This window comes from Macaca nemestrina, chromosome 1 (genome assembly GCF_043159975.1).
Source record: "Macaca nemestrina isolate mMacNem1 chromosome 1, mMacNem.hap1, whole genome shotgun sequence".
Taxonomy (NCBI): domain Eukaryota; kingdom Metazoa; phylum Chordata; class Mammalia; order Primates; family Cercopithecidae; genus Macaca; species Macaca nemestrina.
The window spans coordinates 116,078,029-116,104,892 of NC_092125.1; the positions used below are offsets into that span (position 1 = coordinate 116,078,029).

At 44.3% G+C, this 26,864-nt stretch overlaps 1 protein-coding gene across 2 annotated transcripts in view; it reads right to left on the reverse strand.

The window, feature by feature from the left end:
* Positions 1 to 1,376: 1,376 nt before the first annotated feature.
* The window catches only part of LOC105479107 (CD101 molecule), a 36,194-nt gene continuing 10,706 nt past the window's right edge, over positions 1,377 to 26,864 (reverse strand). Inside the window, exons 4-10 of one of the 2 annotated variants that reach the window (XM_011736924.3) lie at positions 25,169 to 25,555; positions 21,645 to 22,028; positions 20,553 to 20,957; positions 17,155 to 17,565; positions 13,290 to 13,685; positions 4,951 to 5,225; positions 1,377 to 2,909 (exon numbers count right to left, since the gene is read on the reverse strand). In XM_011736924.3, the coding sequence (XP_011735226.2) occupies positions 4,984 to 5,225; positions 13,290 to 13,685; positions 17,155 to 17,565; positions 20,553 to 20,957; positions 21,645 to 22,028; positions 25,169 to 25,555 (2,225 nt within the window). In that variant the 3' untranslated portion in view covers positions 1,377 to 2,909; positions 4,951 to 4,983. The remainder of the gene's footprint in view (positions 2,910 to 4,950; positions 5,226 to 13,289; positions 13,686 to 17,154; positions 17,566 to 20,552; positions 20,958 to 21,644; positions 22,029 to 25,168; positions 25,556 to 26,864) is intronic. The other variant, XM_071096478.1, reaches the window with a different exon arrangement.

The window sequence follows — 26,864 nt, forward strand, 5'->3', positions numbered from 1 at the left end:
CATACATCTGATGCTTAACCTCAAAGCTAGTCTGTGCACTGCAGTTTTCATGGGGCTTCCTCTGTCCAGACCCCTACTTAACCCTTCTCCTGTCAAAATATTTTCTTATTTTTAAAGCCCAATTCAACTTACATCTTCTTTATGAAGTTGTCTCTGTTTTCTAAAGGCCTGTAGCACTTTATTAGGAGTAAAACTTAATGGCCAGTGTAACAGAAGTCCCACCTGAGCCTACAGGGAATGCAGACTTCTCAGGCTCTGTCTGCCAAGGGGTAGAGCCTCCCCAACAGCACAATTGTATAACCTTCCTGCTGGAGGGGAAGAGGACCTGTGATGAGGAGGTTAGTGCAGAGGCTGCTGGGAACAGGGAATGGGAAATGGAGAGAATAGCATGAAGTCTCTCCCAGCCTGGCCACAGACTTCCTGGTGTCTGGACTCTATGGAGGAAGGAGATACTGGGCAAATGTTAATGGAACAGTTTTCACAAGATAATCTTTAGAGACACAGGGGTGCAAACAATCTTGAATTTGTATCCTTACAGAAGAATGTAATGTAAAGACAGAAAGAGAATGAGACCCTTTTCATTGCTTACCTCTGAACACCACTCAGCTTGGCATCTCATGTGCTCCAGCACGCCAGCTGCAGTGGGAGCCTGCAGAGCCCAAGAGAGCTGCAGGGAACCACATGGGAATGGACTTGCTTGTGAGCTCATATGAATTCACAGAATCCAGGCCAGACGTGGTGGTATGTACTTGCAGTCCCAGCTACTTGGAAGGCTCTTGCAGGAGGATTACTTGAGCTCAGGAGCTCAATGCCAGCTTGAGCAATATAGTGAGACCTCCTCTCTTTAAAAAAAAATTCCCAGAGTTTTGGGGAATCCCCCAGAAACATCTAAAGGACACTGTAGATGGTCAAGACCCTGTGTAAATATCCTGGGGGAAAAGCCTGTAGAATTTGCATTATTACTATTGATTATATTTTATTTGTGTACATGGACAGGTTAAGTCCTAGAAAAACTTGGGTTAATGCTGACATTCATTTATGACTTGATATGGTTTTAAAACTTATCTCCATTGATTTATCTGATTTGATTACCATAACAACCACTCAAGGTGGCTATTATTATATCCAGACTTTCCCCCATAGCGATGGATTTGAGCATAGTGTTTATTGTGGAAAGAGTCCAGGACTTGTCAGCAGACCAACATTTGAGCTTTTACTCTTCTGCATACGGCTGGGTGATCCTGGATAAATCCCAACCTCTCTGAGCTTTAATTCCTTACCTGTTGGACAGGAATAACAATTCCTTTTGTATAGAGATGCTGTAAAATTCTGAGATGATGAAAAAATCCTGTACAATTGTAAGAAATTATGGCACATGACTTTATACCATTGTATTCATCTTCTGCCATAAATCATTTTTTTCTATACATTTCAATACAATAAAAATAATGAACAGAGCAACCACGCCTTAATCATCTCTGTGTCAGCTTATCTTGCACAGAGTAGGTACTCAGTATGATGATGTGAAATGCTGCGGGTTGATAAGCTTCCCATCTATAGTATGGGCCTGGTACAGTGGAGTGGAACTTCAGAATGGCTGGGACTAGATGCCAATCCTGAAAGCCTAAGATTATTTATTAGATTAATCAGATATATAAGAGATTCAGATATAAGAGGTCGAATCAGTTTCCCAGGGACATAATACATGGCTAAGAGAGACAGAACATTAAAGGACAGCAGGGGCTGGCAAACGTTTTCTGTGAAGGGCCGGGTAATAAACATTTTAGGCAATGTAGGTCATATGGTCTCTGTGGCAACTACACAACTTTGTCATTTTTATCGTGAAAGCAGCCACAGACAGTATGTAAGCGAATGGGAGTGACCATATTCCAATATATTATATTTTAAAAAACAAACAGATGGTGGGCTTCATTTGGCCCATAGGCCCTGGCTGGTCAACTCCTGAGACAGAGGCTTGTCCTTTTGCCAAGGAGGATTTATAATACAAAAAGGCCGAAAGTAAAACCAGGTGGTGGCATGAAATGGAAAAGCTGAAATCAATGAGTAAAAGTAAAGCTCTCCAGTAAGTTTCAAAAACCAAAAGTCAACAAGTATGTAACTGGAGAGAGAAGAGGCATAAAATATCTGCCGAAATGCATCAGGGCAAATTTTATTCTTTAAAAGGAAGAAAATACTGTGGGGGTGTTTTAGTTCTGGAGGGTTTTAGATGCCTATGGGACAAACAGTGCCGTGTAGCTGGTTAGACTATCGAAGGCGCTCTAAGTCCCATTCATGAAAGCAGAGCATCCAGGACAAACAAGGTGAGCATCCCAGGAGGACAGGACTGTGTCTGAGTCACCACAGGACCCCTTGCTCCTAGCACAGGGCCTGACGTGCAGCAGGTACCCCCTGGGAACTCATACTTCCCCATGCTCTGCTCTGGCCAGGACAGTTTCATATCTGAGGGTCTCTGTTCCCTGAAAAAACCAGGGTTTGTTTGCCTGGTGGGTAACAGATGACTCCACAAGAACATGAGTTTTGATCAAAAGGAGTTTGTTTCACTTGTCACAAGCAAGGATAGCGCTGGGAATATTCTCCAAAGCGGTGTCTCTGAAGGAAAGTGACAGGAGGGTTTCATGGGGTGATGGAGAGGGGAGAGAGTGCATCGGTGCATGTAGGGAGGGGTCCCAGTGGCGCAGCCTCAGTGAGTCATGCTGCCAGCGCATAGGTCACATGTTATGGTCATGAAGCTATAGCTCCTCCCGGGGTAGTGACTTCAGGATGGTAATGAGGAAAGTTCATTCGAGTTCATCTAGAAGTTGCCAGGGTCTGTCAGGAGCTGGTTCCAGCTGACTAGGTCACCACATTCCACACGGGGCTTGGGAAGAAACAGGCAGTGAGGCAGGAAGCTGTAAAACAAGCCGATTGCTCAAGTTGGTTAAATGTCTACATTCCCAGGAGACCCTCTCTGTCTGCTTACATCTCCTCTGTGCTATGTCTGTGCTGGATTCAAAGGGGAAGAGGTGTTTGAGCTAGAAGCTGAAGGAGGTGTCCATGTGAGGAGAGAGGAGGGATGGGGGGAAGAGTGCTCCCACAGAGGGCTGCGGCAGAGTCCATCCAAGATCCTTGGCCCAGGCTCGCTTCTGCGCTCTTTCCCTTTGAATTAAAATACAGGTTTCTAAAAAATAGTGGCAGAGGGTCATCATACTTTCTAAGAAGTCTCGGCCAGGCGCGGTGGCTCACACCTGTAATCCCACCACTTTGGGAGGCCGAGGCGGGCAGATCACGTGGTCAGGAGATCGAGATCATCCTGGCTAACATAATGAAACTCCATCTCTACTAAAAATACAAAAAAAAAAAAATTAACCGGGCGTGGTGTTGGACACCTGTAGTCCCAGCTACTGGGGAGGCAGAGGCAGGAAAATGGTGTGAACCCGGGAGGCGGAGCTTGCAGTGAGCCGAGATCGCGCCACTGCACTCCAGCCTGGGCGACAGAGTGAGACTCCGTCTCAAAAAAAAAAAAAAAAAAGTCTTCATTTCAGCTTTATTGTTTATAAAAATATGCTCCCTTACCTGGGTGACAAGAAACAAATGTGCTGACATGTTTAAGGAAGGATTTGGAGTATTTTAAATCAGGCTATGAAGGGACATGAGTTTAAGGAACTGGTAGGTCCACAGTAGGAGTGCTCATAGCCACCAATAATCCCCTTACGAAGGAACTAATTATGTTTGGAGAGGACGTGTGTGCCTGATCAAATAATTAAAACTAAATTGCTCTCCTTGGAAATGCAAATTAACGAGTGTTAAAGCAACTCGGTTGGTCACATAGATAATAAATAGATGTGTCTTCTCAAGTCTGTTAGGTGGCACTGATTGATTTCCAATTCTGGCTACAACAGGGCCTGAGTGGCTTTTGAAACAAAGATGAGGGGACTGCAGGCCCAGTGGGGACAGCTGTTGAAAGCTTTAAGCCATTACACCCCACCCCCACTGCCTGCTTTTTGCAACTGAGAATAGGAGACCTTGAGGAACCAGACTTGACCTACTGCTGCCCCTGAACCCCAGCCCTGCAGGAGAATGAGGGAACGGTGGCACTGTCAACCCCGCTCCTCCAAACAATGCCTTCCGTACCACCCAGCGCTGTCAGGTCAAAGAAAATAAGGCACTGGCTGAGCACCAGGAGCCAGATGGACCTTTTGGTGGGGGTATGGAGGTGTGGGGGGAAGCAGAGGTACGAGGCCTTGGGGGGCTGACTGGAGTACTGTTACATGAGTTTTTAAAAAGTTTTTGCTCAGCAATTAATTAATAAAAAATCTTATCAAACAATAAACAAAAAAACCCAAACTCAGGTTACAAATGTTTTATCATTTTGTCAAAGAACCTATATTAATTAAGCACCTATTACTCAGAGCTTGCTCTTGAGTGGGCCTTTGTAGGTGGGCTGGGAGAAGAAAATTGGATTTCTGCCTTGAAGGAAGCTACATTCTTGTTGGGGGGACAAATTTTAGGTAAACAAAGGGCATGGTCCCAATTCCTTTTGCCTTGCTGGCATCAGGCCCTTTCCTACACCTCTCATCTGGAGGAAAATGATTACCTAGAGCAGGTGTGACAAGTGACACAAGAAGGAGAGAGAAGCCCCACCAGGGCATAGCCGTAGGATCTCATTTAGCTCTCCAGAGGCTGTGTGAGGGAGCCTCTAATCTCCTTGCAGCCCAGGGACCTGAACCTTCAAGAGATGTAGGGTAAGGATGCTATCTGGTTCCAAGGGGGGGAGGATACAAGAGGTGGATGAGGTAAGACACAAAGGAACACCTAACAGTGCGTAGAACCAATAAGCACTCAGCGAATGCTCCCTCTGATTCCTAGGTAACTTGCCCAAGGCCGAAGACATCATTGAGGACAGAACCAAGATTCATTTACCCCCAGTTAGCCCAATTAAAAAGCCCCCACCTTTCCTTACTGACTGCAGGTACCTCTTGGGGTTCAGTTGCCTTCATCTTCCTCCTCGTCTTGCCTCCTATTCGCGGTCACACCTCCAGCCTCTTTCAAGTCCACCCAGAGAGACTTTTCTTTCCGTGTGTTGGAACGCAGTGTTGACAACTTCCTGGCCTTCCAGTATAAGCAGAGGAGGGAGATGAGCAGAAGCAGGAGCAGGACGAAAGGGCAGATGACCAGGAAATAGAGTAAAGGGACCGAGGAGCAGATCCTGGAAGGAAACGTGGGCTCTGCAACGAAGGGAGAAAGAGAGTAATTCATCTCCAACTTATTTGTACTAATCAATTACAAACACTCCTGGGATTTATTGTTACAGGCAAGTATATGTAAAAATAATGGGGCCAAATAGCAGTGTGCTCCTGAAATCATGAGGAGCACAGGACTGAGCACCGGGGGAAGAGAGCTCCTGGAACGGGCTCTTCTAATGCAACACCCCCTTGCCCTGCAATTTCCAACCACTGGAGGTTCCAATGACCTACTTAAAACTAACAGCCAAAATGAAAAACAAAACAAAAAAGAAAACCTCTCCTTTAATCTTCTTTCCTCAGAAAAGATATCTATAATTCAACCCTCGTTCTCAACAGTGTTGCCAGTCCTGAATTTTTAACTTGAGTTATTCCCACTGCTGCTGCTCCAACACACAGGCACACACTCTTTCTCACACACACATACACACACTCTGCCCTGCACTCTGCACTGCCCTTATAAAACAATCGCACCCACAATGAGGAGCCCCTTGCCCCGCTGACCCAAGCCTGGTCCTCCCCGTGGGTCTCCCCCTTCCCTGGCCCCCTCCCTTCCACTCCTTTCCTCTGTTGCTCTGGGTGTGGCCACCACCTGACATGCTGCATGCATCTGAGCCTCTAGGTCCTTCTGGGCTAGCTCCATCACACTTCCCACTCTCCCAGCTCTTCCTACCTTGCTGCAGGCACAGTTCTTCTCTTCCATCCCGTTCTTGCTCAGTCCTTTGTTTAGGCCTCTTTAGTTCCCTTTTACCCATCTCCTTTGTTCATTATAGTTACTTGAGTATGTCTGATAGTGCCATTTGTTTCTATATCCCCTACAGTGCCTAGCACATGTGCTCAGTAACTTTTGCTGATCTGAATTAAATTGGATTGACTGCAACCACATGGGCAAAAGATACTATATAAAGGCATGCTGAAGCATATGATCATCCCACAGCTGCAGTCCGCTGGGAAGCACTAGCAGCAGACACACGCACGGAGCACACACAAGCAGCCCGAGTGGCTCCTGGCCACACAGCCAGGGAAGCAAAGGCCCAGAGGACTGCAAACACCACAGGTTTCAGGGAACAGTCTATTGAAGAAGAAAGACACATGCTTAAAGAGACCAATTACTAAATGTAGTCTTCCAATCACATCTATTTATGACATGATATCCGAAATCAGGGCTGTTCTGAAATATTCAATGCTAACAGTAGCTGTGCTTTTACTGGAAAATTGTAATGACATAAGCAATTTCTTCTTCAAAGGTTAAGCTGCAGGATTCATGGGATTATAGATGCTTAGAGATGAAAAGAGGTTTAGAGGTCATCTTGACCAACCTTCTGCTTCAAGAATTCCATTTTTGGCATTGCCAATGAATCTTACATGTTGAAGAACATCTCTTTGATGGAAGTCAAGAAAGAATCTAGACATTCGCTCACCTCCTGCACTGTGAGCTCCTTGAGGGTAGGGCCTGTGTCTTGTGTGTCTTTTTATCTTCCTCAACTCTTTGTTCACAGGGTCTCAATGGAGCCTGATGAATGAATCAATTGCACAGCACATTCCACACATGGGAACCCAGGGATGGCTGCCATCATGCTACACAAAGTACAGATCATCACCGAACATTCGGCTGGCAGCTCTGAATGAGGCTGGCAAAGAGCTGCAGAGGTTTGTGGTCTGGATTTTCTCTGACCTCATTTGTATCCTTCATCCTAAATTTGGTTTTGTTTTTTGAATTGGTGAGCAATGATAAAGTTAGGTTTTGAATTCTTTACCATCCCTCTACTCCACATCCTATCTGACCCCTCTTCCAATGACCCTGCTTGACTACAGTTATTCTCCCCCGGTCTTATCTGAGTACATCTGAAGGCCCACGGTGAGAAGGAAGCATAGACTGCAATGATGCAAGTGAATGGAGCCACGGAGTCCAGGTATTATAAGCACTGGCTGTGGGCATTTGTGCAGAGTAATGAATGAGCACCTACTCTGTTTCAAAGAGAGCTGAGTTCAAATCCTCAGTCTTCAATGTGCTGTTATTGACATTGGACAAGTTACTTATCCTCTCTTAATCATTAGTTTCCTCATCAACCAAATAGGGGTAACAATTTCTACAGTTGTGATGAGATCATGTATAATAAAGCATCTAATATCTAATGAAGTGCCTAAAGCATTTGTGGAGTCAGCAAGCGATAAATATTATCTAGAATGGTACTGAGAAAGCTAAGAAAATCACAGGAAACCTTCTCCTAAGAGAAGAGAGAGAGAACAGGGCTGGAGCCTACAGATCCCTCACATAGGGACCCCAGGCTTGGCCATCTTCCTCCACAGGCTCTCTCTCCCTTAGATCTCTGGTCCCCCTGTCCTCAAACCTGGGTGACATTCAGCGAAGACCGAAGTGGATCCAGGGGCTCTGGCTTCCTTTTCTACTCATGGGAGGCAGAGAATTGTGAGGTGAAAGTCCACAGCACCAGGTATTACAGTTGCTAGAATGGTGGGGTAATGATGGCGAGATGGGGCCACTACACAGGAGGTGGAAATAAATCTACTATTCTTGTTTTTCAGCATGAAGGAACAGCCAGAGGGCTTGGCTATCCTGGTGGGGATGACGCTGCTCAGCTTAGCGCAATCTACCATCGAAGGATGGCAAGGTGTGCCCCTTACCATACTGAAGTGGCCAACAGCTAGCAACTGTTACCGCCTATGCTGCTACATCACCTCTCCTGGGAGGGCAGTGTTTGCTCTGCTCCCACAGTCACCATTTCCCACCATCTGCCTCTCACCCATATCTGGATTAGAATTAGTGACATTCAAACCATTAAGGTTTGGCATTTTGAATCAATCTGAGTCAGTGGCCAATGCTCAAAGTACAAGGCCTTCAAAACAAAGCCAAAAATGTAATGAGAGCACTTCATCATGAGGCTTAGTTTAGAATGTGCTTCCACCCACAGCCAAGCACAGCAAAAGGAGCACTCCTTTTTGATATTTCCTCAGAGACACTGACTTCAGAAGAAAAGAGGTGTGAGATAAAGAGGGGGCTGCCAACTCTTACCCACTACCCAACCCCAAACATGCAGCCATGTGGGAGATGGCTCTTGCCAAGAAATAAAAGTAGGGTAAGGTAACCTGATAACAAGTGCATCCCAGAATAAGTGAATCACTGACAGCATCCTGTTTCAACCCAACTGAAGATTTGCCTGCTCATTCTTTCATTAAGCATTTGCTGAATGCCATGTGCCAGGCCTTGCTGGAGGCACTGGGAAGCACAGGTAAGTAGCCTGGCATCTCCACAAACTTCCGTGTTATAGAGACAGACAGCTCCTTCAAGAATCCACTTCCTTCCCTTCCCTTCTCTCCTTTCCCTTTTTTCTTTCTTTCTTTCTTTCTTTCTTTTTCTTTCTTTCTTCCTTTCTTTTTCTTTCTCTCTCTTTCTCTCTCTCTCTCGCTGTTGTTGTTGTTGTTTTTTGACAGTGTCTTGCTCTGTCATCCAGACGGGAGCAAAGTGGCATGATTGTGGCTTAGTGCAGCCTTGACCTCCAAACTCAAGCAATCCTCCCATCTCAGCCTTTTGAGTAGCAAGGACTACAGGCGTGCATCAACCATGTGTCTAATTTTTAAATTTTTTGTAGAGACAGGGGTCTCGAACTCCTGGGCTCAAGTAATACTCCCGCCTCGGCCTCCCAAAGTGCTGGGATTACAGATGGGAGCCATCACATCTGGCCCAAGGCTCTACTTTCTAAATAGACTCTTACCGTAATAAAAGCTCGGAAATAGTAACAAGTACCACACCACTACAAATAATTCAGTTCCCAGGAAGCCTTACAGCCTGGCCTATCAATTAATCACAGACAATTCTCTAGAATAAGACATTTATGTCTAGGGTCTAAGGGTAAGGTAAAAAGACTGAGGCAGCTGTTGTCCCTGCCATGGCTTAGTCATTGTTAAGGAAATAAGATAGAGAGATAGAGAAAAAAAGGCAAGGTCCATTCTCCGAAAAAATGTCTCTTAACTTTCCTGCCTTCACTTGAGCCACACGCTCTACAGTCCTATTGTGTGGCCCTAAACCCAGCCCAAGCTGGGATAGCCAGATAGAGAGCACGAAAAATCATCTGATAAGTGACCATAAGTAGCATATTATATTTGAACTGGATCTTGATAACACATAGACCTGGTATTCACCAGGAGTGCAATTACACAGTGATTCAGTAAACATTTGAGCATCCCCTATGTGCCAGGCACTGTGCTAGTGCTACAAATGAGACACTCATCATCTTTGCCTATAGTATAGTCTAGCAGTGTGACAGATGTTAAACAGGTAACTGCAGGTGTGAGGGCTAAAAGAATAAGGGAAGTCTCTGAGGCAGTGGCAGTTAAGTTGCTGGGTGAGAGTGTTGACCAGGGAAAGATGGCATGCAGGAGCATTCCAGAAAGGAGATGGCGCATACATGGTGAGATGTTGGACTGTCAGTCGTATCTACTCTTCTATTAATCCTTCCTTTCCTTCCTTTCCTTCCTTCCTTCCTTCCTTCCTTCCTTTCCTTCCTTCCTTCCTTCCTTCCTTCCTTCCTTCCTTCCTTCCTTCCTTCCTTCCTTCCTTCCTTCCTTCCTTCCTTCCTTCCTTCCTTCCTTCCTTCTCTCTTTCTCTCTTTCTTTCTGCTGGCTTTCTCCCCTCTAAAACATAAATGTGCTCAAATCTGTACCATCTTCAAACCAAAACAGAAAAAAAGCAAAACTAAAACACTTTCACTTTTTCTGGATAACTTTTGCCATTTTATTTTCTTCCCCTTGACATCAAAGCTCTTGAAAGCGCAATCTGCATTCACGGGCCCACTCTCCCCTCCTCAACTTGCCGCAGACAGACTTCCCTGATTACTTTGCTGTAATTGTTCCACAATGTCAAATCCAATGGATACTTTCCCACTGTTATCTTAATCAACCTCTTTGCAAGAGCTGAGTCTGTCAACTCTCCTCACCCTCTTGATACCCTCTCTGCCTTTAGTGTCTGTGGTACCACCAAATCCTGATTCTCTTCCCAGCAACCTATCACTCCTATCAGTCTCCTTCACAGGCTCTCCACTCCCTGAGAAACGGTAGTTTATCCCAGAACTCCACCCTTGGGCATCATTATTGGCTACCAATGGATGACTTCTAATCTATAACTCCAATGCAGATCCCATTTGGAAGTCTTGAGTTCTATTGGACAGATCTTTATCAATAACTCACAAGTACTCTGAACTCAATTCCAGCCCAACTTATTCAAAACCGAACTAATCTTCCCCTCCAAACCCCTGTCATATATTACCTTGCTTGGTAAATGGCCCTACTATCCATCTAAGCTAGAATCCAGATGTTAATCCTTAATTCTCTCTTTCTGCTCACTTGCCCTCTATATACAATGAATCGGCCTCTAAATCCTGAAGATGACATCTCCTAATACCTAATGCCTGTTCTTTTCTTAGTCATCATGGGTACTGCCTTAGCTCAGGCCTTCACCTTTTCCCAACTGGGTTTCCAACATTTCATATACTTCTCCCTGCACTGTTGGCCTCCCCTCCAATTCTTTCTTTCTTTATTTATTTATTTGAGACAGACTTTCACTCTTGTTGCCCAGGCTGGAGTGCAATGGCATGATCTCAGCTCACCGCAACCTTCCCCTCCTGGGTTCAAGCGACCCTTCTGCCTCAGCCTCCCAAGTAGCTGGGATTACAGGCATGCACCACCACGCCCGGCTAATTTTTTGTATTTTTAGTACAAACGAGGTTTCTCCATGTTGGTCAGGCTGGTCTCAAACTCCCAAAGTCAGGTGATCTGCCTGCCTCGGCCTCCCAAAGTGCTGGGATTACATGCGTGAGCCACCGTGCCCGGCCTCCAATTCATTTTAATGTGGGAACTTTCTTTTTTTTTTTTTTTTTTTTTTTTTGAGACGGAGTCTTGCTCTGTTGCCCGGGCTGGAGTGCAGTGGCCGGATCTCAGCTCACTGCAAGCTCCGCCTCCCGGGTTTACGCCATTCTCCTGCCTCAGCCTCCCGTGTAGCTGGGACTACAGGCGCCCGCCACCTCGCCCGGCTAGTTTTTTTTGTATTTTTTAGTAGAGACGGGGTTTCACCGTGTTAGCCAGGAAGGGCTCGATCTCCTGACCTCGTGATCCTCCCGTCTCAGCCTCCCAAAGTGCTGGGATTACAGGCTTGAGCCACCACGCCCGGCCTAATGTGGGAACTTTCTAAAAGGAAAACCTGATCATGTCACTTCCCTGCTTAAACTTTTTCAATGACACTCCACCACTGTCATGATAAAGTTCTTCCTTCTTAGCTTCATAATCACATTTGGGATCTATCTGTACCTTCTCCACCTCACTGGTCTCATCTCTTGCTATTGTACCATAGAGACTGCAGTTCCTGCCATTCTCAATGACCAGGAGTTCCCTGAATATAACATGAAATTTTACATCTTATTATCATCTTGCATACTCTTTCATTTTCCTAAAATAAGTTTCTTCCTTTTCATGAGCCCCAGACTCTGGGGAACCTTCCCAGATCGCCTCCCTACCTAGCCCTTCACTCCAGCCCTGCCTCTGTTGTTCCCATAGTCTACGGGAAATACCTCTTTGAAGACACCTATTATGTTGGACTTGATTTCTCCCACTGGACTCTAAGCTCTGTGGGAACAGACTCTGTATATACACTTTTGTGCCCTCAGAACCTCATATAGTTATTTATTAAACAAGTGCCATTATTTTGTCACATAGATGTACACATGTAGATGTGTGTATACCTGTGTGTATATGTATGTGCCGCATGTTTGGAGGCATAAGGGGAGAAGGAGATTACATTTGCTGAGTACTGACCATGTGCCAGGCACTGTACTGGATACTTTATATATATATTTATATTATGATCTTCATTTTATAGCAAGCTGAGGCTCACAGCAAGTAACCAGAGTATGATTTCATAGCTGGTATTGGTAGTAGAGCTGTGATTGGAGCTTAGGCTGGTCTGATTCCAGCCCCTGGGATTTTTTATCACCCACACTGCCTCCCTGACTACCAGAAAGGAACAGCCAGGTAGAGGAGCCCAGATGCTACATTACAGGGATTTCCTTGGAAATCCTCAACATTCATTACCCTCAAAACCCTCAGTTTGTCATGACAAAGGCTTTCTGAAGAATACAAAGGCCACTCAATTTTTAATGTTTTCTTTCCAGGTTTATCTTTTAAAAACCATATACCTGTTTTACAAGGATCTCACAAAGATTAACAATATGTATGCTATGAAGGATCCCATCTGCCTCAGAGAAGACATGCTTTTCATCACAGACTGTATACTTTTTACGGTTCTTATCTATTTATTCTACTGCAAAAACTGCCGATTCTACAGAGTCTATGAATTCCACTGGGAAAACATGTACGGAATGTGCTCACAAGTATGGGACTTCCTGTAATTGTTGGAAAGAAAAAAAAAGGCTGATAGAAAAAACATTTCTGCCTGGCACTCAGGAGAAAACTTCGCTGGAGAATGAACACGGAAAAACAATGATGGACCCCCTCAAGGAACAAATTGGATAGCCTCACCTTCCCCTCTGGAAGCCCTGCTGGGCTGGGGTGCACCTATCCCTACTTCTTAGATGTTCCCATATGTTCTCAACAGCATTCTGTCCTTCCCAAGGAGTGTCACTAAAGCTAGCTGGTGTCTCAGGATTGTTACCTTTATTGATGATTTTCCCTTTATGCTTCCTGGTGTCTGGCACCAAGACCACACCCCTACTTCTCCAATGGCCCTTTCCCTCAGTAAGCTGAGCTTATTGCTCACCTCCCACCCTCTCCTTGAACCCCAGCAGAAAGACATGGACCTGTCAGATGCTCCTGATACTTAAGCGTCTGTGCCAAAACCTCATGTGAACCTTGTTTGTTCAAATGAGTTACTATTGAGAGAGAGAGCAAAGTCATCTTCTTTAGGGAACCTGAAAATTGTCTTCAGTCTGAAGAAGGAGCAAAAGATAGGTGAGAGGGAGGGCATAAGAGGAGAGCCATGTATCCTCCTGACCATGAGCTCACGGTAGATAAACCCCCGGTTACCTGAAGGCAGCACCGTGAGCACCATCCGCTGTGACTCATCGGATGCTTGATTAATCCACTTGCTTGGGTGTCCATGGAGCTGCCACTCTGCCACCCTACACCAGTACATTCCTGCATCCTCCATCTCCACCTGATGAAGCTTCAGGACAAAGTCTGTAGGGGATGAACGGTAACAGTGCAGGTGCCTCCTAAGCCCCTCTTCCCCATACTCCAGCAAGCCATCATGTTGCAAGTGCACCAGCATTTTACTTCCAGAGTTTTCTCTGTTCCAGTACCACATCACAGAGTACAGAGCGGCTGGGCTGCCTACACTCTCCAGGCTGCAGTGGATGGCCACCTCTCTGTGCTCGGTCACATTTTCGGTCCAGTACACTTTGGAGACACGTACCTTACTTCCTAGACAATAAAATGGCAGTAAATTAGAGAATGCAGATGTTCAGATTGGATACCACCTCTGAAAAATCTAGTTCTCACTGGGAAGCTCTTATATTCTTTAGACATCAGTGCATTTATTTTATTTTTATTTTTTGAGACAGAGTCTTGCTCTGTCACCCAGGCTGGGGTGCAGCGGCATGATCTCGGCTCACTGCAACCACTGCCTCCTGGTTTCAAGCAATTCTCCTGCCTCAGCCTCCCAAGTAGCTGGGATTACAGGTGTATGCCACCATGCCCAGCTGATTTTTTGTATTTTTAGTAGAGATGGGGTTTCACCATGTGGCCAGGTTGCTCTTGAACTCCTGGCTTCAAGTGATCTGCCCACCTCAGCCTCCCAAAGTGTTGGGATTATAGGCGTGAGCCACGGCGCCTGGCCACATTCATTTTCATCCTTGTCCTTGGTCCCTGTTTTTCACATTTGCTAGAACACTCTCTGCTAGGAATGAAACCAGTCTCTTTCCTCCTTTAGCCCAACGGCTTGCCTGCTGGACCCTGCCATTGAAAACCACACAGCTGCTGCAGGGCCCTCTGCCTGCTGCTTTTATTTATCCTTGATTCACTCCTCCTCTACTTCCCAAAGTGGTCGTTCACAACTTTTAGCAGCTCCCTCAAGCCATGTATTCCACCAGGACCCCTCATTCTTAGCAAATTACTCTCCTCCCATCCACCCAGATATTACCTGGGTGTAGATGCAGGAAGAGAGGAGGCCATCCGAGAGACTGAACATTTGATGCAAGTGTTAGAAAGCCATCCAAGGGAACTATTTAGATGATTGGATTAGACTAAGTTTTAAACAGATTTTGACATTTACCTTTTTCCCCCTTGCTAACCAGCAGGTGAGGATTTAGAATGAAGGCTAAAGTAGTTACAAACAAAATAAAGAAATTATAGCGTGCATTACTACAATTCTACTACAAACACATTTATTTATTTATTTATTTATTTATTTATTTATATATTTTTGAGATGGAGTCTCACTCTGCCGCCCAGGCTGGAGTGCAACGGCACAATCTCAGCTCACTGCAACCTCTGCCTCCCGGGTTCAAGTGATTCTCCTGCCTTAGCCTCCCAAGTAGCTGGGATTACAGGCAGGGGGCTAATTTTTGTATTTTTAGTGGAGACGAGGTTTTACCATGTTGGCCAGGCTGGTCTCGAACTCCTGACCTCAGGTGATCCACCCGCCTTGGCCTCCCAAAGTGCTGGGATTATAGGCATGAGCCACTAAGCCCGACCCTAACACATTTATTAATCTACCTTTAAGAGAATAATTCTGTCTGATCTTGGACTCTTTCTTAGTTACCATGTTTACTCTCTCCTTCATGGAGAAGCACATGGAATATTAGCTTATGTGATACTGTTGCTGTTTCCTTGCCTCAAATTACTTCCTATTTTATTGTGATCTCGCTTCCAATCCCATCACTATACTTGGTCAGGGCCTAATTTCCCAGTTCAAGGGACCCTCTAGTCCTTTTCTCTATGTGGTTTTTGTTACTGGAGTCCATTTTCTCCTTGAAATTGACTTCTTTTTTTCCTATCTCAGATAAAATATCCTTCTTACAACTCTGACCAGTCATTCTCAGCATCTTTCTGGGGCCTCTTCGTTAACTTGTTCCCTAGACGACGTGCACAACCGGAAGTCCACAGCCACGCCAAGCCCACAGGTATGTTCTGCTGGACACTTGCAGTATTTTAAAAGAACTAGGCCAGGCGCAGTGGCTCATGCCTATAATCCCAGAACTTTGGGAGGCCAAGGCAGGTAGATCACGAGATCAGGAGTTTGAGACCAGCCTGGCCAATATGGTGAAACCCCGTCTCTACTAAAATTACAAAAATTAGCTGGGCATGGTGGCGCACGCCTGTAGTCCCAGCTACTCTGGAGGCTGAGGCAGGAGAATTGCTTGAACCCGGGAGATGGAGGTTGCAGTGAGCCAAGATCACACCACTGAATCCAGCCTGAGTGACAGAGCCAGACTGTCTAAAAAAAAAAAAAGAAGTGAATTAGTTGTGGACATTCTCAAACTGGGAGATGTTACCAAAAAAGATTTTAGGCATCTGTAGATATGCAAAAAGATCTGACAACACGGAGTCCACATTTGTACATGGGAGGCACTTGAGCTAAGCAGTGGCTGCCTCCTGACGAGGGGCATGCACATGTGGTCAAGGGTTTGGCATGGATGACTGGGAGACAGAATGCCAATCACACAGATGGGAAATGCAGAAGTACAAATGAGCATGGTGAGATGGCAGAGATGCTAAGTGCAATTCAGGGCATGCTGAGTATGGGGGCATCCAAGTAGAAATGTACAGCAGGCAGTTGGGTATGAAGGCTTGGAGCTCAGGAGATCAGGACTAAGCACAAAATCTCAGGGTTATCATCCAGAACGTGGTAGTTGAAACCAGGGCAGTATTTAAGAAATTCTGAGGAAAGCAGAGAATAAGAAGCAAAACAGGCCCAGGATCTGTCCCTGAGGAACACATGCATTTAGCAGGGAGAAGAAGGGGCTTGAAGAACATAGAGAAGGGAAGCCAGAGGGCAGGAAGAGATCCCATACCAAGCTGCTGTTTTGCCCTTGTTGTCCCACCAGACTGGGAGCTCCTTAAGGGGCAGGGCTGTGCCTTCTTTATCTTTGTATTCCATTGCCTAATACATAGTAATGCTGAATTATCATCCTTTTTTTTTTTTTTTTAACATTACCTTGAAAATAATATTTTAAGCACCAGATTAGATCAACTTCTCTGCATTGTGCTGTTGGATCTTGGCCAGTTCCCGAACCTTGGCTGTGACATTCATTTAATTTTAATCAACACTGGAGGTGACCTAACCTATGCTGAGAGACCTAATCAACCCTGCCCACATTTAGACAGCAGCACTCTTAGACCAGTGCGGAACTTCCATTGCATTTTTAAAGATCTCCTGAGGAAGAGGAGACTCCTTCAGTAAGCCATTCCAACAGTTAACTACTCTTATTTGCCTTATGTTTAGGCAGCTAAATGTTGAGAAGCAATTTCTCCACACATCCCCATAGAGTTGTACAGTTTCTGTTCACAGTGGGAGAAATATGCTTCGTATTACTCTTTCTCTGCCAAATTACAGTAGAGCCCCACTGGAATGACACAGCTTGCTATTATAGAGATCTGGAGATACCATACCCTGGGTAGCTGCATAGACTAGGCTGCCAGGCTGAGAAGCGAACCAATCAAAGGGATCTTGCTTCTGCCTCAGCTCCCCAAAACCTCAGATTGAATCACCTTAAGTGACCTCCCCTCCTCTGGTGGACTACCCGGTCCTGCAGTCATTTGTAGGTGGACACTGTTCCTATGACTTTAGGTCATATTTTTACTCCCACATAATCACTCCATAGAAGAGCTGCCCAAGAAAAAACAGCCATCGGACAGACAGACATGGTGAGGATACACCCTCAAGGTTTACCTGTGGGCTTGAGTTTCAATTCTGTTAGTCCTGACTTCTTTTCTCCAAGCTTGTGCCAAGTGCCATTTGTAGACAGGAGCCATTCCTCCACAGCACAGTGATATTTGCCCTGATCGCTGTCTTCCACATTCAGAATGTGCAGTTGAAATAAGTCTTGGGAAACCTTCTCAGTATGAAATTTTTGTTTTCTCCATGGGGTGTGAAACTCATCCCCAGTTTTTATAACATTGGTTTGGTCCACCTCCAGGATCTTTAGCCAGGAGGCATTAGTGGAAATAGGAGAAAAATACCAAATGATGGCTAACTGAAGGTTTCCACTGGACCGGGACAAGATGCTACATTCTATATCAGTGTTGGAGTTGATGGAGAGCTCTTGGATTTGACTCCTTGAATTCACTTTTAGCTTGCTCTCTAAATTTAAAAAATGGAAACAGTTACTTTGCTACAAAACAGAAAGTTAAGGTAGTAGAGACATTAGAGGTCAAGTATGACACTGCATCCTCCCGCCATCATATGGGTGAACTCCCTCTACCGTAGCCCCGCTCACTGCTCATCCAGCTTTTGAACAACATCACTAGCTGACAAGGCAGCCCATTTCATCTTTGGACAGCTCTGCCACTCCAGAATGCTTTCTGATATCAAGTTGAATTTTATCTCTTCATGACTAGTCCTAGTGCTACCTGTGCTTGGTAGGGGTGGTGTGGCAGAGGGAGTGTCACACAGACAAGCCCAGTATCTCTCTTCCACATGATACTGCTTCAGTATTTAAGCACAAGCATCTCTTCTGTCATATTTCATGTATCAGATTGGGAGAAAGTGGCCCTATTAATGCTGTGTTTGTGTGTTTAATATGCAGAGTACTTCTGGATTCACAATTTTCAAACTCTAGTTGTATCTGCCTTCAAACATGGGTAAACAAAAGGAAGTTGTACATGAGTGATTAAAACTGTGTGCATCTTTGCAGCCACTTAACTGTGGAAACATCGTATGGATGTGGAGTCAACTAATCTTTGACCCCAGCAGCTTTTCTGCTTTGTCAGAAAGATGAGTGACCATCCTTGTTCCCAAATCTTCTTCTCACGTCTTGCTCACATCACCCACTCTACTTTTGTAACTGCTTATTGGTGTTGCCAGTAGGTCTCTTTACTCTTCCTTCAGCAAACATTTATGAAGCACACACTATATTATGTGCCAGACAATTCCAGGCCCTGTGGATATCTTCCCTCAGTGGCTCACACTCTAGAGGGAGACAAGTACAGGGACAGAGGCTTAGAGATGGTGCCAAGTGCCATTTGTAGACAGACAGCCACTCTACCACAGCACAATGATATTTGCCCTGATCGCTGTCTTCCGCATTTAGAATGTGGAGCTGAAATAAGTCTTGAGAAACCTTTCTCAAGTGTGAAATTTTTGGTTGTTTTGTGTGAGATGGAGTCTTGCTCTGTCACCCAGGCTGGAGTGCACTGTCATGATCTTGGCTCACTGCAACCTCCACTTCCTGTGCAGAGTGATTCTCGTGCCTCAGCCTCCTGAGTAGCTGGGACTACAGGTGCACACCACCACGCCTGGCTAATTTGTGCATTTTCAGTAGAGACGGGGTTTCACTATGTTGGCCGGACTGGTCTCAAACTCCTGACCTCAGGTGATCTGCCTGCCTTGGCCTCCCAAAGTGTGGGATTACAGGTGTGAGCCACCTCTGGCCTCAGTGTACAATTTTTGTTCCTCATGTCCCTCATGTTAAGACAGAGGTATGTAGAAGTGCCTATCTGAGCACACAGCAGGGTCTCCTAGCCCAAATACAGGAGTGAGGGGAGACTTCCTGGAGGGATAATTCTGAGCTGAGTCTTAAGGGTTTATAGGAATTATTCTGATAGAGAAGAGGTTAAGGATTTCTGCACAAAAGATGCAACTTGACCAAAGATTTTGAAAGTGAGAGGGAACATGGACTATTGAGGAGCTGCAAGTAATTCAGTGTGACTGAAGCTCAAATTCACGATGGAAAGTTGAAGGAGATGATGCTGGAAAGACACAAATGTACCAGATGATAAAGGGCCTTGCATGTCACACTATGGGAGTTTAGATACAAGGTGAACATAAGAGTTGTGATGACTCAGGTTTTCAACTTGGGTCACTGATGGGGAGTGGGGACATAAGGGGCAATGTAGAAGGAAGAGCTTTGGATGATAATGGGGGGTTTATGTTTTGACATAATGAGTGCAGACATGTCTTGGAGACCGCTGGATATATGAGTCTGGAGATCAGAAGAGAAATTGGTCAAGATAATGAATTTGGGAGTTGTGAACATACAGGTTGTATCCATAGGTAGGGATGAGTCCACTGCAGGAAAGCGTATAGAATGAAAAGAGATCAAAGCTAAGAATAAAATCCAGAGAAACTATTTTCTTTAAAGAATAAATCAGTGGAGGAGAAAATCTTGTGTCATGGTGCCAAGGAAAAAGGAAGTTTCAAGAAGACAGATTGGGGCAGCAGTTGCAAATACCACAGAGAGGACAAATTAATTAAGCATGAATTCAAGAACAAGGGGATCATTACTATTACCAAAAATGTTGCACAGCGGCAGCGAGAATGACAGCGACCACGTTTGAGCATCATCTTGGTATGTCAGGTACTCGGCATGTTATATATGTCACCATATTTAAATTGCACATTAACAATTACAGATCAGGTAACTAAGGCTTGAGCAGATTAGGTGGCTCATCCAAAGCTGTTCTGCTATCCAGTGATTGTCAGATCTAAATAATTCAATGTCTCTCCATCACTCTGTCCTAAGAGAATGCAGACTATGAGACAAAAGATACATGACACAGCAGAACTTTGCCTAGGTGGTATCTCACTTTTATCTCCTGTGCTGTATTATCAGTTGATGAGATGGATTATATGTGATTGTAATAATAAATTTTCTGACTCTTATACATTAATACCTTACAAATAAGTAGGTGGATGTATTCCAGTGGAATTTACCTTATCCCTACCACCAGCAGAGACATTGCAAATGTTTACTAACTGGTAAGGCCTGGACCGTGACCAATCCAAAACGTATCTTCTCCCCCGGAGCCAGGTCCTAGAGGCCCCCTGCTGTGCCACGTGGTACCCTTTAGTTGCTGGATGGTGGGAACTTAGAGGAAAATGGGGAATGGATAGAGAGCAGCAATTAGCTGACATGGAAGGTATTTCAATGTTTTAACCACCAGTATGGCCAACCCGTGCATACTAACTCAATGTTGACCTGGGTATCATTCATGATGTGGTGCTTACTTAGATAGAACAAATATGGGAGAAAGTATTTTATGTTTTCTTGTTATAACTTACCCAGAATGGGAGGCTTGCTATTTATTTGTTTGTTTTTAAAGCAGGGATTAATTTCAAGTCACACTTACCTGGTAAAGTGACCGCTATTCTCAATGGGTGAGAGATGGCAGAAGCTCTCGGAGGGTGGTTGTTGTATAGGGAATTTCTGTCATAAATTTCTACTTTACACTGATACACTCCTGTCTCTTCCTCAGTGGCATCATGCACCAGGAGTTGTGAACGAAATAAAGACTGTGAAACTTTCGTCTTCTTATGGAACTGGGATAGGAAATTCCCCCATTCAATAGTGCCATTGTGGGTGATTCGAATAAGCTGGTGGAAGACGTGAGAGCTAGCTGGCCGGAACTGCCACGTCACAGTGAGTGGCACCTTGAGGTCAGAGTAACCAGTCCCCAAGACGCAGGACAGGTCAAAGGTGTTGGTTAACGTCACTTGTGGCTGACGGCTCATCAGACTAACTTGTAAACTTGACTCTAGACAGAAAAATGAAACATAATTTCTAATATATGTACCAGATTAAAATACAGCACTTTCAGGTTTTTCTAGTTGCCACCTCTTTGAGTAGGACCATGCATTTGTACATCTGGAGTTTTATATTTTATAGAGTAGAAGTTGATTCTCAGTACAGTCTGTCCTGAACTCTGACCTCAATTTTGCAAAGTTGATCCTCTTCTAAGACTGTTCCCAGCAGCCACAACAAATAGGCAGTGTTTCCCCAATCTGCTACTTAGACAGCTGCTGCTGAGTGGGTGGAGCACTCCCCACCCCAGATGTCTGGCCTCCTTCCCTTACCCCCATGCGTGGGTTCAGTATCAGAACCCTTTTTTTTGCACATGCTCCAATGGGCTCTGCAATCCCAGGGCTGCAGCTCTCAAAAGCCAGAAGATATGAGGCTCAGCTATACTCATCTATAAGCTGATTCATAGGGTTTTGTTTTTAACTTTGAACAACAATTTACAAGCTGCACCCTAAAGATGATCTTTACAAAGATGAAGAAACTTTAAAGATTGATTGACAGAGAGGGTAGCCAGAGACTATGCTCTGTGTCCTAGGGTACACATACCATCACTGGGGGATTCAGGATAACACGCAATCCAATTCCACTGCAGAATGAATTGAGTGATATACAGGTGCAGAAAAGGACTTCCTCTGACACTTACCCAGAGACTTTACAGTAACTGAAATCTTCTGAGTCCAGCTCAGATCTCTGGCCTGGTTCCGAGACTTCTCAGATACTCTGCACTCATATGTGCCACTGTCTGTGATGGCAGTGAAGGTGATCTCCAGCTGGAAGGTGGCCCAGTCCACTTTCTCCAACCTTGTGTTGCCATGGTAACCGGGTCCTCCATAGGAGGCACCCAGCTGCACAATGCCATCCTGCCCCATGCCAGCCACAAACTCGGGCTGTGTCTGATCCTGTGGGATGTGCCACCAGCTCACAGACAGGGGACTTTCAGCTCCACCAGCCTTACAGAGAAGGGCGAGGGTCTCTCCTTCCCACACAACTTGCTGCTTGTTCTTGATAGACACGGCCACACTTCTTGCTGTTACAGATTATAGAAGAAAAAAACCGTTTTAGGTAAATAAGAAATTTTCTAAAATACAGTGAAATCTCATTAATTAGGACTTGACTAGTTTGTGACAAGTCAAATCGGGCTGTTTCCTCTTGCACCACCCTCCGGCAAAAGATTTGCCAAACACTTAAATAGTGGAAACAAGATAGCAGAAAGAATATCGGAGGATGTATTTACCCTTAAACAATTTATTTATTTCTAAAGACTGGGTCTTGCTCTGTTGTGCAGGCTGGAACACAGCACTGTGATCTTAACTCACTGCAATCTCAAACTCCTTGGCTCAAGCGATCCTCCTGCCTCGTGCCTCAGTAGCTGGGACTACAGGCACGTGCCACCACGCTGGCTAATTTTTAAATTTTTTGCAGAGATAGGGTCTCTCTTTGTTACCTAGGCTGGTGTTGAACTTCTGGCCTCAAGCAATCCTCCTGTCTCAGCCTCCTAAAGGGCTGGGATTACAGGCATGAGCCACTGTGCCCAGCTTACTTAAGCCATTTATCACTTGCACGTATTTTTTATTAGTTTGTTAAATCAACTCTTCCTTAAGGATATCTAGTTGGCCAAACATCTGGTAATGTTTTAGTATATTAATTAGGGTAGATATAAGAGCCTGAAAGTAATAAAGCTGTGTTTATTTAAATTTTTAGTTTTTTAGAATTCGGACCTTCAGAGTTCAAAAAGATCTTCCTCTTTCTTATCTTTCCCTAATCAAGCTAATTGGTTTAGTAAGTGTTTTGAATGAGGAAGAAACATTGTTAATTACATCTCTGTTCACAATATTACTATAAAAAACAATTACTTGGGGGGAAAATACATGTATATATACATATACACGTTGTTGCAAACAGAGAGGCTTCTTATGTCTAAACTACAGTGTAAAACCATAAATGTAAATCTGACTCTCAGATGGGAAATTCAAGTCATCATTCAACAAACACATTCATTCAACAAACATGAATTCTGCAAGGTCTTGTCCTGGTTGCTTTGTGAGCAATGTAGAGATACAGCAGGAGATTGTACATTCTAGGCAGCCCAGCACTAATTTAAGGCCACGGCTCCTGGAGTCAGAATTGCCCTGGGCAACATATTTGACCTCTCTGAGCCTCAGTTTTCTTTTCTGTAAAAATGAAGATGATAATAGTGCTCACCTTGCTGCATTGTTGAGAAGACTGAACAAATGGCACATGCAAAGAGCTTAGCCTGGATGGCTAGGGAAAGTACTTAGTAAAGGTTAGCTGCTAGCATTAGTGTTTAATGATAGGCTCTGGCAAAAGCAGAGGTAATTCAAAGCAAAAGAGGAAAATAAAATAGAACTGGCATTAGAAATCTAAATAGGATCTAAATGAATTTGCAAATTGTTCTTCCCTGCGGAGGAAGGAGTTCAGTCTTTGACTGTTTTATGCATACATATACATAAGTAACAAAGACAGAATGAAGGTTAATGTCCATAAATATGTTTTTTAAAAGAGCAAATCTGCTTTCAAATTTAATTTTTTTCAAGTTAAAAATAGACTCATAACTGAAGTTTAGACATTGGAGGGGAAATTATTACTCATAATCTCACCACTTTAAGATAACCATGATGATTAGTTTAAACTAACATGATTTTTTTTTTTTTTAAATGATGTTTCCTTAGTTCATTGTGGCCATTACTGCCTTTTGGTAAGAAGTAATAAACTTACGAAATGTATGTAAGTTACACATTCACAACGGTAATGGGTGATTAAAATATTCATAAATGATGAAATGTTGCCAATACTTCGAGTAACGTTTGACTTTCAAAACAGAATGCTAAATAAGATCCTTAATAAATTTGCTAATAACTTTTTCTGTGTCTACATAGTAAGCCCAGTGTAGACTCCAGCCTATACAAAGAACTATTTTTAGTTTTAGAAGATGACCCTATTGATAGGATTATCAGCTGTGTACCCTGAAGTTCCCCTTTGGGTGAAATTCCCACATACCAGGTTTACAAAAGCCTGCAGATATGTTCCAGAGAAGGCTGAGATGCATAAAGCAGAAACTTATCTCTGCATAAATATGTAAACCCTACCTATATTGTTTTTCCTTAATTCTAGAAAGTCAGACCAAATGTTTAGTGTGAAAGCGAACACAACACACCTCCTGGCCTGCCACTCAAGGCCAAATCAGTGCATCTTCATTCCTAGTAAATGGCGTATTGGAGAACATGAAAGGAAAATTTATCTATCTTTGGAGATGTCTCCAATAAGCCAGTGCAACAAGGACATCTTTATTTTCAGCTCAGTTTTTAAACATTTAAAACATTAAAAAAATTTTGGGGCAATTAATCTTTCTGGACTTTGAATTTAAACCCAGCCTAGTGAATCCTTATATTAGTTGTAGATTTGTCTGTTTTTCTCCACACAAAAGGCAATGATTATTCAAACATGTTTAAAGTCGCCCAACCTTCATAAAGTAAAGGTAAACTGCGTGGTTTCCTCAGTTCTGTGCTTGCAGACACTCAGAACCATTTGGACCGGCGTCTCACCACATCACAGCAAAATGCAGAGGATGGAGTCTGCCCACTATCAATTACCTCTTCGTTTCTTACTGTGAGTCAGAATTATGACTAAGTACTATCTCCCACACCAGGTTGACATAGCAGGAGATTAACAGAAGGCAATTGAAAAATGCCAGCAGAGTCTCAAGGTAGGATAACATGGGTGTTCATTCCCCAGGAAGGAGGACAAAGTGTAGCTTTTTACTCTTACCCTATTCATATCTCTCACACACACACACACACACACACACACACACACACACACAAGGCAGAGGGCTTAGACTCTAAGCCAGCAAGAAGGAACTTAAAGACCATCTAGTTGTGTGCCATCATTTTACAGATGAGGGAGCTGAGACTTAGAGACGTAAAGTGGTGTGTTCATGGTCGCAGCCTAAGTAATGACTCAGGAATAGGACTCGGGTCTCCAGCTAGTTTGGGTGCCTTCCTTTACTCCACTCCACTCCACCTCCAATATGATCTGATTGAAACCTGCTCTTCACGAAGATCCCCATTGTATCCACAAAGGGGTCTTCTACTGACGAGGGGGCATCTGAAAGCAGCCCAGTGCATGCCGGGTCTTGACTTCACATACCTGCTGGCTTCCTCAGGTGCACGTGGCTGTCTGGTGACTGCTTTCTCTGAAGCACCTGCCAGGAACCTGTGCGTGTTCTCGTGACCTCTGCTACCACACATCTGTAGGTGCCTTCATCCTCTGGGCCCAGAGAGAAGATCTTGAGAGAGAAAGCCTTGGGGCCTAACTTTGAGACCTGGAGCTCTCCTTGACTTGCTCTCTCTTTGTAGTCATTCTTCAGGCCCAGGACTCCACCAGCATCAATGTGAGCAATTTCAGTCCCATTGAAGAACCAAATGCCTTGAAGCTGTGGGTCACGGCCACTGCCTACAACCAGGCAAACCAGTTCTAAGGATTTCCCTTCAGCAAACAAGCTGTCAGCTGTAATGTTGACTTGAAAATCTTTCACTGGGAAACAAAAGCAAGGCAGGTATGTAGAGAGCCCACAGCCCCTGTCCTTTCAGTACAAGAGAGAGATGATACCCTCTGTAAGGATGCCACGGGGATCACATTTTATGTGAGAGTTCAGCTCTATACTGGCAGGTAAACCAAAAAAAAAAATCCTTAGAGTAAAAAACACTCATGACTCTTCCTTAAGTCACCTGGAAAGGGCAGTACACATGGTTTTCCGAATGCACTCTTAGTAAGCAAGATGAATGCACAAACGTATGATGCATATAGTAATGTATGCTTTTTAAATTAAAAATTAAAATATTGTATACTGAATTAAATAGATATATTAAATTAAATATTTTATACTGAATTGCTGTAAATTGTGATTTCTTAATGTCTTTTTTGGCTAAGAATCTCCAGCAGAATTTTCTGAAGTTAAAAAGCACATGTGATATTGCTCCATAGGACTCATGAGTGTAACTTGGATACTTGAGGCCAACAGGACAATTTTTAGTGGAACACAATAACACTCTTTTTAATAAAGAAAAAACTTTAATGATCCACCATGGGATCATTGCTTTTAGCAATGGGTATACAGTATATGGCTTAGTAACCAATCCTGTTGGACAAAAGCCTATAGGGAGAGACCAAGAATCACAGACAAGGCCTTTATACTTGCTTTGACAAAAATGCCAAAAGATTATGAAAAGTGACAGCAGGCTGGGTGTGGTGGCTCATGCCTGAAATCCCAGCCCTTTGGGAGGCCGAGGCAGGAGGATTGCTTGAGCCCAGGAGTTCAAGGCCAGCCTGGGCAACATAGCAAGACCCTGTCCTTAAAAAAATTTTTTTAATTAAAAAAATAATAAAAAAGGAAAGTGACTGCATTCCAAGTTGGGAAAAGGGGCAGGTGGAAGGAAATCCTAGCACTGACGAAGACAAGGCTTCATGTTGGAAACTGGAGCTACTCTGAGGCCCAGCTGTCTGTGCTGAGTGGGCTTTGGAGAGAGACGGGCCTCCCTCTGAATACCAGCCCCACTCTCACCAGCTAGGTGGGCTTACGCAGCGCATCTAGCATGTCTGAGGTTCAGAGTCCTCATTTTTAAAACGGAGACTCAACTACTTGCCTCACAGGGTGGTTGTTACGACTAAATTAGATAATGTAGATAATGTGCGAACACAGAGACTGGCAAAAATGGTAACAAAACTACTTCCATTACTGGCTTGTGGAATCGATCTAACCATTGAGTAGACCTTATCCCACAAAGAATCTGGGCAGAGCCAAAACTGAATGTCCTCCCTCTTAGTTATGCTTCTCAGATGACAA